General features: G+C 33.0%; 1 protein-coding gene across 2 annotated transcripts in view; it reads right to left on the bottom strand.

Moving 5' to 3' along the window:
- Positions 1 to 12,247, bottom strand: part of grn (GATA binding protein grain) — a 57,894-nt gene that overhangs the window by 40,394 nt on the left and 5,253 nt on the right. The window contains exons 3-4 of one of the 2 annotated variants that reach the window (XM_081977537.1): positions 2,542 to 2,771; positions 1,629 to 1,779 (exon numbers count right to left, since the gene is read on the bottom strand). In XM_081977537.1, the coding sequence (XP_081833663.1) occupies positions 1,629 to 1,779; positions 2,542 to 2,771 (381 nt within the window). Of the gene's footprint in view, positions 1 to 1,442; positions 1,780 to 2,541; positions 2,772 to 12,247 lie in introns of both variants that reach the window. The other variant, XM_081977536.1, reaches the window with a different exon arrangement.

Consider the following 12,247-nt stretch of genomic DNA (forward strand, 5'->3'; position numbering starts at 1 on the left):
TCGAAGGACCCGTAATGTAATATCTTTGGTGACCACCAAATCGAGCATTCGAAATAATAACCTAAATTATTGACTTTCCGTCTAACGTTTAACACGTCACTGTGTCACAATGTTATTGATGAAAAATTAGAATGACAAGTGAGAGTCGAATGAATGACGTTATTTGATTTTGATACGCACAATGAGTGAATAAGTATTAGTCAAATACTTTTACTGGTGACACCAGATTTTTGATAAAAAATATTTTTTTTAGATTTTCCAATTTATGTTACATTCACATTTTGGTAAACGTTGCCAATGTTGGACAATGGGTACTGCTACTTTTACTCTGAACGCTTTTAAGAACTGTCTTATATTTGAATATTTGCTTTAGAAAGTATTTTTTTTAAGTAAATGTGTATGGAAATTCTAAACACTTCAAATGTAGTTCAGAAAAGGCCAAGTGAGATTCAGGAAAGGTCAAGCAAAATTCAGAGTAAGAAACTGAAATTCAGAAACCATCAAGTGTAATTCAGAATAGACAACTGTATTTCAGAAACCATCAAGTGTAATTCGGAAAAAAAAAAACAATTTAAATTCAGAACATTGAAAGGCAATTTCATAAAATACATTATCTGTGGATAAAATTACCAAAGCTGAAACTCCAAGGCATTGTAATAAATTAATATACTTTATAATACAATGAATGTTATGAAAAAAAATAACACAATTGCGGTTAAAAATTAAACTGAACTTGAGTAAACTTTCTGAATTGCAATTAACAATTTCTGAATTACACTTGACTCTAAATTACAGTTAGAAATGGTGTAGAGAAAAAGACGTATTTAAAATTAGGAAGTTTCGAATTTAAATTTAAGTTGGACATAGTCCAAGAAAGTATAAACAGGTCGAAAGGAATGCTTATAAAAGCTTTTATTGAAGAATTTGGACTGAGGAGATGTTTCTGTTCAAATGCCAAAACATTGTGACAACAAAGTCCCGTAAAATGTTTGCTTTTTGCTAGATGATTTTCATTAATTTTTGGCGTACTATTCAGATTATTAAACAGCTTAGGTCTAGCACAGCCAACTATTAGGCTCATGGAAATTGTAATACTTCTATGAGCTTGAATTGATATGAAATTGAATTCTGCTAGAACAGATGTTAGAACTTATATAATGCTGATGTTTTTCAAGTTATAGCTCAAAATCACACTTTTTGTAAATGTTCCTGCGTTCATCTATTCGTTGAATAATCTATTGACCTTTTCGTGACGTAATTTTTTGACAAATAAAGGCATAAGCAAGTATTATTTGAGCAAAACCAAACGAAAGTGTTAGACGTTAGAGTGATTTGATTTGAAATTGTTAAGAGTCGTGCGAAAAAAATTCGGTGCGTGAGTGTGATTAACAATGCCTTCACCAATAATTTAGCCCACCACCAGTACAAATCCGCGGGCTTACCGGCACTCGTCCTCGACTTATTCCGGGGCTTATTGGGCGACTGCACTTGCGCCGCGCCCCCCAAACCACCCTTGCTTTGGGGCGAGTAACCCCCCGCGTGAATACCGTGGCCATACGGCGTAGCCCCGTACGAACTTTCAAAGTTACCATTAAACATGCCACCTGAGGCCCCGTCGTATTCACTACCTTCACGTTGTTTGTTGTTCCCGTTGGCCCCGCTCGAACTCACTCCCGAAGGTTTCACATCAAGGGCGCAGCTTTGGGGATTTTCGTGCATGAAAGCGCCCATCGCCGCGGCCACTGCGCTTTGGTATTCCGAACCAGCACTAGGTGCTACCTGGAACAGAACATTTGACTCAGAAATGTAGTAAATACATGTAAAAAACAAAAAAGTATCATTTTCAGGAATTCAAAATAGAATGCATATCACGATTGATAATCTTGAGGTGTTTTGCAATTTGGCAATAATATCTTTTCGATGCAGTTCGCCAGGACTTTACAATTAAAGATACTCTGACCTTAAGCAGCTTTGAATAATAAATAAATCAAAAGCTCACTTCATTTAGTCATTTAGTAAAACAAATCAATGATAAAGGAAAACAACCTATCCACTTGTACTATTGTAAATTATTTGATTTTATAATCGCAGTAGATAAGCTAGCAGACACTCATAATATGAAAAAAATCTTGAAAAGGGAATACCCATTTATTCAATATTGGGATTTTCCAGTAATAAACTGTACATACAGCGTGGTCCCTCTTTAGCTCATTAGATTTAATATGTTTTAAAAATATTGCCTTATTTGTAGAAGCATCTTGAATTTACCATCATTTTAATATTCGTTATGTTTCAAGAAATAAGTAGCATATATTATTCTATTGTTGTCTAGAGTTGTCTTATTATTAAATTGACTAATTAGTTTTTTAATGCAATTTCTAGCATTGATCTCCAAACATTGTTGATCACAGATATTTTTGTCAGCAAAGTGTTTCGTTACCATATCAAATCTCATGCATATCACAAATCATTATTTAGATTCAGATTTATAGATTAATTTAGAGATAACAATAAAATAAACATTATGAGACTTGAACTTACCGAATCAGGTGTCGAGTCTTTAGGTGGAGTTGGTGGAAACGAGAAAATATTGTGAGGTTGAGCTGGGGCCGTATTGGGACTTTGACTTTTATCGGGATCACCAGCACCACCACCGAAAGGCACCCAAGGTCCTGAGTGGGCTAAAGGTTTTGCTGACGCGTCCGAAAGCCAGGGATGCAATGGCGGATGAAAGTGCGGCCTGCAAACTTGGCTGGATGACATTCTCGAAGCTGAAACAATAAAGAAACAACCGTTCATATACCGTCTCTAAGAGCTTCAATTATCGAATAATTAATGACACAAATTAAAACCGTTTAATTCAGCGACTAGCTTAAACGATTTATCAGAGCGTAAACCAGGAACCATCCCGTATCTGCATTCGCAAACCATAAACGAAAACCATTTCTCATTGTCTAGTTTTTTTTCTCTAATCTTCTTCAATGACTCTACAGATTTATTATGTAAATTTTGACAGACTTTCAAAACAAACGAAGAGTTTAATTGGCTTATGTAGAAGGCGGTACTTTCTATGCGGTACCTTAGTGAATATGCCGTGTAATAGACGCTTGGTACTCTCGATCGGACCTTATGAAACTGAACCACCACAACAGTCACGTTGACGATCGGTAATTATTATTTTCTCGATAACTACAGTTAATAAAGTGATTACTTCGCATGGATAATTACTAGTGGTAAATGGAATTCGATGGTAATGATAATTGACGGTCTTATGGCACCTAACTGTACCTGCACTAAAAAAATTAATAGAAATATTTGTGAAAAAGTCATATTCCGTTGAACTGTTTTAGCCAACCAGTCTACAACCGAAAACCCCATTAAACAATAAATATCCCATTAAGCAACACCACTACCAAAATTAATCACTGCCCCCGCTCGCTGCGCCCTCCCGCTGCTTTCATAAATTATTTTCACACGCAGGAAGCTTTTAGTGGTCTATATGTATGTATAAAAGCCCATTTTCGAGGCTTGTTATGTGTATCTGCCCTTTTTGCAGAGCATGGGCGGAGCAGAGAATGATACGACCAATATATAAAATTAATGTTTTACGTTTAACAAAAGTCAACTTTGTTTGCCTGGTTAATCAAGTTTACCTGGAGGAAGTTAACAGAGTTTTCCAAGTAAAACAGTTAAATTTAAATTTAATTGTTAACTTTGCATAAATTTACAATATTCGCTTAATTATACACTTTTCTGTGTAAAATCACAATAGAAAATTACATTATTTCTAATAACTAACTTCAACTGGTATGTAGAATTGATGTTAATTGAAGTAACCGGAAATCGGAAAGTCTAAACCGTATGCAAACAGTCAAAATTAAACTAAATATTCTATCAACTGTCTCAAATGGGTTAAACTTGTTGCCAAAAGTCTCAATTTTGTGAAGAAAAGGTCTAAAAATGTTCAAAATCATCAAAACAGTTTTTTGAACGTCTACATTTCATTAAACATGGTGTCAACTATGTAAAGTTGGTAGAACTTGCTGTCAAAGTTCTAAATCATATTGAAAAGCTTCTTTAAATATATAAACATTATGTGAAGAGTCAAAATAAAACTAAATATGCTGTCAACTATCTCGAGTTAGTTAAGCTTGTTGTCAAAAGTGTAAATTATGTGAAGAAAAGGTCTATAAATGATCAAAAGAGTAGAAGTAAACTAAATGTTATTATGCATGGTGTCAACTGTGTAAAATTGGTAAAGTTTGCTATCAAAGTTCTAAATCATATTCAAAATGGTCTGTAAATGTGAAAACGGTATGCGAACAGTCACAATTAAACTAAATATGCTATCAACTGTCTCGAATTGGTTAAGCTTGTTATCAAAAGGCTCAATTATGTTAAGAAAAGGTCTAAAAATGTTCAAAATCATCAAAACAGTTTGTTGAACGTCTAAAAATGTATAAAAAGTAGGTGAAAAATCTAATGTTATAAATTCTAAAATTCTCAAGCCTTCAAACTCTGAAAATACCACAAAATAATACATTAATAATAAACATTGTATTAGGGAGTCCTCTTATGATTTGTTTGTTCATTTTAACAGTTTTTTTTTTGTGCTGTGATGAAAAATTAGTTGTTGCGTGTAATTTAAATGAAATTTCATTGACAAAGCTCTTTTCCTGTGCAATAGTTGATCTTGTTAGCTGCAGAATGCGGTATAATGACAGATTGTCCTCCGTAAACATCAAATTAGTTGTTTTCTTGAAGTGTCTCTAAAAGTGCGTTAAAAAATATATTTTACCTCAAATGATGTACTTTTACTAAATTAGGATTTTCGCAGACTTTTTTGAAATAATCCTTGTCCAATGTATTACTCCTTAAAGTGGTTGGCAACATTTTTGATGTTTATAATGTAATAAATTTACAAAATTTGTACGTAATTTTAACCCAATTTTTAACAGTGATCTTAGTAAATTTCAAAATAACTTAGAAAAACAAATTTAGACAGTGTTTCTAGGATAATATTCTAGTTACTGAATCTATCTGGTAGAATGCTAACAATGCCCCAAGAACAATGTCACCACCTTAAAATCATAACTCACGAAGTACAAATCGATGCTTCAAGATTCCAGTTACTCGATCCGCTGAAAAGATATGTTGTTTGTTGTGGTATCACGCCATATTATATTGCATGACTTCAGTCTTCGAAAATGCATTTTACGATGGGCAGCTTAACATAAACAAGAGAGCATTGCTGTTTGGTCGTCTGCGTGGTATATGATTTGAAGCACATGTTGCACAGGGCTGGCAAAATAATACCACGGTTATATTCAAATTAAATTACAGCTCGTATCGACCGGATCATCGTCTACGGAGTTGTGCTGCAGGCAATGAAATGCTAATAACGTCTGCTTACGAGAAGTTAGAAAAATATTTCCACGTCCAGTGGATGATTCAATGGAAACCTGAATGTCAATGTTTGGGTTATTTATGTTATTGCCTGCTGTGGAAGCTTCCTTTGACATGAAGGAAAGTGTTTGTTTACGTGTTTATTAAGATGTGAAACAAAACGCTAGTTAATAACAGCGTTGGATAGGAAAGCACAATAAATCCCACAACAATAAACCACTCCGAATCATCATAAAACATCCATTCTCCTAACGTTTCTAGCCGTTTGATTACGTTACAAAAACCCATAATATTACCATTATTAGTCATATTAATATTCCTTTATTAGTAATAATACACAGGTAGCATGATTTTGTTATTTAAATAGTCAGGAAGGAAGTCGAGTGATACAATCAGCCATTTACAGCCCAGTGGCCTTATAAACAAAATGAAAACAAACCGCGCATTGTGAAACCGACCTTAGATTAATTAGTTTTCCAGGCACAAGTGCTTTTTTATTCAATTGATTTTGGCAATAGCGTAACTGAGAGTATTTCATTATTTTGCCTGCTGTCAATTAGCATAATTTTGCAGACTAATATTTCAGTACAAATACAATATTCAGAATGTACGGAGTGGTATGTTCTGCTGCATAACAAATAGATAGAAACTATTCTTTAAAAGGTTTTTTGGTATTTTAAATATTTTGATAGACTTGGAAGCTGCTAATCTCAAAAGTAATATTCAGCATTTAATTCATTTAAGATAAAATTATCAGCATCAGAGATTTTCTTTTTGGACGATGTCTTTCTTATTCTCCATCTCTCCCAAATTATGCCTGCTATACCTATGCTCAACTATACCTGAGTGTTTTGCTTTATCTATCACTTTCTGAGTATTATGATCATATTCATTTACACACATTTTCGATATATTTTTTATTGGTTTGAACTCTATTGCATATCCAAGGTTAGGCAGTACTGTAGGTTACGGTTTGACCACTGGATTGTGTATTTATGGTTGAAAATCGCGCGACAACGGACATTTTTATGATCACGCCGACCGGCTGAAGATATAGCGCTATCAGCTTACCGGCTTTTATACGCTGAAAACAAAACGGATCGTATTTCAGACCGATTTTTATACAAGTGTCATTTAATCTGAAAAAGTTGCTTCTTTTTTTTGTCACTGTTTTGAGTCAAATATTTTCGGATGCGAAGGTTTCCTGGGAATCTTGCATTCATACAGGCAAGTACAACAAAATTGATTGAGTCAACTACCTAATTGTGATTCATTTTGTTATTGAACAACTATTCAACCATTCTAATCTTGGCGAAGGGGCGTATTGTACACTGCCAATACACAAAGCATACTCCAGCCCTCCCTAAAGCAATTAAGCACAAAAACTTTTGGCAAAATAGGACCCGCATGTAACACAAATAATAATAAAATGCAAACCCCCTCTCTTGATTCGGACCCAGCCAGCAGTGTTTCATTAATGTTTTGTGCCTATATACATCTGTTTTTCATCCCTCTATTCGGTTGACACGCCGGACTGGGGTGGTAAAATTAACCCTAGTTCACCTGGCCTATACGGCGGCCATATTTAAAGGCGTTCACAATGGCTGACGGCGTCGCGAATCATTATCAGACGATCCCATCGCAGATAGGACCAGATTAGCGGGACGGGATTCTAACGGACTTCCGCAGCTGGTTGTGGGGGAAAGGATGTGTCTGGTTAATGAAAAAGACATAAACGTAGGCGAATTCACCTACGTTTTCAATGTGTTTGTTAATCCTGTGGACCTATTTATAATCCAGGAAACTGCTCCTTCAGATCTAAAACATTAGATTCAGCAAATATGAGAGATTCAAAATACTCAAACTTTTTTACACCGTTATCTTATAATGTAAGTTAAGATGAATGTGACGATATCAAAAGTAGTCATTTCGTATTCTCCTGCGTACATTCATATTTCTAAGTCATATGCATTATCAGTGTTCTGATCAGTATCTGGATTGCGTATTCTAGACATTATAAATACTATTTCCCACGCCCAATTCTCGTACTACTCTTATCAAATAGAGCAGACTATGTCAGAATATAAGTTTCAGAGAGATATTTTGCTTTGCGACACTATAATTAGAATATTTCTGCTTATTTCGAGGTATACTGTTTATTATTAACTTTAAGGAAAAAGTGACAAAGGAGCTAAATCAATTTGAAATTATGATATTTGGGCTTAGCTTGTCAATATTGTAGTAAGTCCGCTAAGGAAGGAGCATTTACATATTCTGTTTTAAACGGTTATTATTCTATTTCTTTGAGTCATGCCATAAAGAACAAGATATTTATTTCGCTCTCGTTCTAGATAAATTTGTGATGACTATATCAGATAGATCCATCTAGCATATAATATTGTTTTCGTAAACTGGACTCTATTCGTCTATATTTTCAATTCTAACAACATACAGAGCACCTTATAATATAATGTCAGTACTTAGTCTCTTCGTTATTTCAAAATGGACAGATTAGCTTGTCTTAACAATTTGTTATCTAATAATTTCTTCAACAGTTTCTGATGGTGTTTGTCACACTATTTCCTTAAATGCATGATTCTACTAATAATGGATACTTCAAGAATGTTCTCTCTTTTGTCAATAGAGAATAAGTAGATGTAGTTGATGTGATCCAATTGAAATACTGGAACGAAGGATTCGTTTATTGGTTATCAAGCTCTATAGCCATTCTGAATGATCCATAATATAAAGAAATGTGTCCGTGGATTGATTTCCAACAAACAGAACCTCATACCATATAAAAGTAAGTAAAATTTCTGCTACAAAATGTAAGTTTATTGCACACAAAGACAGGATTTTTTAGGGCAAGACAAGAGTTTACAGGGAATCTTATTTTGTTTTGCAAGACAAGACAAGAATTGAGCAAGCAAGGCAAGATTTCATGTCTTGTAAAACACTAATGAGTTGTTGCACCAACATACTTCGATCTAGGTTTGTGCTGTTGCACCAATTGTTAAACTAAGTTTATGGCGTTCTTATCCAGTATTCTATTTGTGTCATTTTTAGGATTAAACAGTGATTTCCCTATTATGACCAGGTATTTTTGCTAACAATAAAATGTTATGCAAGTGAGATGCATCTAAGTGAAATCCTAACTGAAAAAGTTACTTACTATATTATTGTATTTTACTAATTTTTTGTAAATTGACACTATACAGTCATTATTGATTTAAATTTTAAGGTCAGAGTTTAGAAACATTTTGCAATCTGGTCATCACCTAAATAAACTTCTCTCTATAATACCTCATAGGTTGGATTTGTAATAGGGATAATTACACTGTTAAAATTACTTAAAAAATATGTAATTTTAGTTAAACTTTTAAATTATAAACTATACGTAGTAAAAATTCTACCTATAACTTCATGTTACATTGGGGACGTATTATTACAATATATTATGTAAAACTCCGTACTAAATGTAGTACGTTACATAAATTAAAGTAAAATTATGAATGTTTGGTTGTTTGCTAAAGTAATTTTCAAGAATACACAAAGTTACAGCGGTAATTTAAGTCGATGTTCCTTAATAGTGTATTTTAAATTTGTAACAGTTTAACTGTGGTTTAATGTTAGTTTAACCTTCTGTAATCCGAATTCGGTTTACTTTCATCTTAAAGCTTCATTAATATTGACATTGACATATTATGATGTTTAGTTTAACTATGAGCTGTAAAACTGTCCGTAAGCAGTGGTCTTACGTTAAAGGACATATTACTTGAAGTTCTTAGGTTTCAATGTCCATGGAATAATGTATGGCAAAAATTAAAGTAAAACGAGATGACGTAACAATGCAATAAAGGAAACGTATATTTTCAAAATATTTTTGTTTATGACATCCCATTTTACTTTTGATTTTGCCATAGAAATCATTTCCTTCGTTTATTACTACTTAACGTATGACCTTGTCAGTAATGGCTAAGACAGTTTTATTTTGCAAAAATACAAAAAATGACACACCTGTTTTGTTAAATTATTCCACACTACCACATTTTATAATTAACTAACTTAATATCATCATCATTCATTACATAGGCCTCCCTCAGTTTTTACAATTTTGTCTATTCTGGGCCGCTTGTAGCCAGTTTCCTGCTATTCTTTAATAACTTAATATAAGTCCGCAGAAAAATAAATACATTCCTAACAGTGAAACTACAAATTTCAGTTTACAAGGCAATATTACAACAAACTTGAATTGTTTCCGACTTGAGCTGATAAATGAGCACTTGGATAGTCATTTTAAAATTTGTATAAGTAAACCGATTAAGCGTTTTAGTAAAAACGCCTCCGAAAAATAAGCATTTTTGCTTGCATATCAACTACCAATAAGAATTTAATAGCATCGGAGTGTAATTAAAATTTTCTCGTTATAGGAGTACATTGGTGTCTTCCCCATTAACCGTTAAAAAGCAATCTTTCTTCGAGGTTGCAGCGTACCACTTTTTGGACAATAACATCGAGTTCACGGGACGCGACCTTTCGAAATTAATACGCTCGTCTCTGCAAGCCCGCCATTAAAACCTAATAACCAATATTATCGAATTAATAAAAAAAAATCTCGTTGTAAGTGGGGTATAATAAGTATAGCTTTGCGAGAATCCGATGACTATAATTTTCGGTCTTATCGTCTTCAGCACATTTTTAGATATAAGCATACCCGCCCATTTACTTCGATTATCTATTCATATCTAACTTAAAAGCGGTAATGTGTCGATCTTTAATGCTTCGCGAGATGTTTGGAAGCCAAACATTGCCCGATACGATCTTAAATGTTTAGGGATGACGACGATGACAAGCAGCCAGTGGCTATATGGAAACCATTATATTTTTTTAATTGACATCCAACAGAATATTTAAGAAGGTAACTAAAAGTCTGAACACTAACTGGCAGTTTCTATGCAATAAAAATCGTCAAAGGTGCACAACATTTTAAAACTTTCGTGTTCAGCCAGCGAAGTTTACTTGAGAAACACCAATTAAATTTGCATTTAAAGTTAAATATTTGTGGTCGTTAGTGAATATGTACTTTTTCGGATAATTTACCGTCGAGACCTTAACTTTTAAATTCTCGACATTCTTCACGATTCAGATTCCGAGAAAACTCGGACGGTTTTAGAACCGGTAAAAGTTATAAATAATAAAACTACCGAATATAAATTCAAGCTTGTTACAAGCTGGTCGACGATGTTGACTATTGATTTAATAAATTTTAAAACTTTTAAAAGTATTTTATTTTATGGAGACCGAAAGGCCGTAAAAAGAGACAGAGTTAGATAGTTTCGACTCGTTCTCACAGGCGTTGAATTACCGGGACGTACCTGAAAAGGGTTGGATAGGTTTTTTTTTGGCTGTCTATGTTTTCCGAGTAGCCGTTCAGTTAATTTAAATATGTGTTCCTAATTAAATTTATTCCTCCCGAGTTTGACGTCTTTAGGAACCAAGCCATAAAACTGGTTAGAAAATGTAAGAAGAGATCACTAGGAAGTATCTATTACGATAAATTTGACTACAATTCTTATAAGAAGTGAATGAATTTCAATACACTTTAACTTGCTTGTTTGTTTGTTTTCGGAAAATTGTATTTGACAAAATTGACAAACAGGTTTTTGATAACGTAACGAGGAAAAACTATCAAAATCATTTAAAAGATAAATAAAAAGTAATACTTCCAATAAAGCAATCTAAGAGATTGTATATTATCTAAAATTACTTTTAAATTAAAATTATTCAATACTGTTAGCTGTAAACTGAACTAAAACTTCAAGCCAGCTTTCCAGCACATTCTTTAGTTTTGCTAACAGATTTGACAACATTTTCAATTATTGTTAAACTACTTTGGTTATCAAATTTTGGGACATTTTCAACTGAGCCTACTCTGCCACTTAAGTGATTTTCTAGTTTTGTCACCATAATTCGTCAAGTTGCCACCTAATTTTGACAGAACTAACTGTGAAACTGCAATTCAAACTTTTAATAGTAATATCTTCATCTTTGTCTCTAAAACCCTTATTTCCAGCTCATTTTCTGTTTCGTATATTGATACTTCAATTTACTATTTGAAACTTAGTTCTGACTGTTTTCATATTTTTAATTCATAATTTAAACCACGTTTATTAGACATTTCCTAGTTTTGTGGTAGAAATTTGCGACGTCATTAAAGAGCTTGTTTTTTACCAATTTTAGCTACTGTGCCTGTATTTTTTATTCTTCCAGCTATTATTACATTTGTAACTCATTCTGCAGCATGGTAACTTTTGGGTATAAATTTTGTCATTTTAATGTTGAAAATAAAGAGATGCCTTTAAAGGTCTTTCAGTAGCGTAAAAGCTTCGTTGAAAACAGTTTTGCGTATATTTGTATTTGCGGCTTATTGTCGAGGCATTTTAAGTACAATTTGTTCCTTAATAGCAAATTGAGATGGAAGATAATTATCTCGATAATAACAGAAATAAAATAACATTTTAATATATTATTTAAGATTATACTATTATCTCAAAAGGTTTCTAAGAAACTAAAATAAAAAAACATAATTAATTTTTTTAAACTTTGAAGATCGATTATACTACCAACTGTCACGATTTTTTTAATGTAAAATATCATTAATAGGTATTTGACCAATATTCTGTTTGTTGTTAGCTGTTGTCTATGATCTAATACTTTAAAGTCTCACCATGATGTAATACTGTAACCACCCATCAATTTTCACTTTGTCGATAATTCTTCAAGAGTGTTTTATGTTGAAAAATTGCTAAACCAAAAATAAACGTGATTCTTTGATTTACTA

Source organism: Ips typographus, linkage group LG4 (genome assembly GCF_016097725.1).
Source record: "Ips typographus isolate SLU linkage group LG4, UJ_Ityp_2.0, whole genome shotgun sequence".
NCBI lineage: Eukaryota > Metazoa > Arthropoda > Insecta > Coleoptera > Curculionidae > Ips > Ips typographus.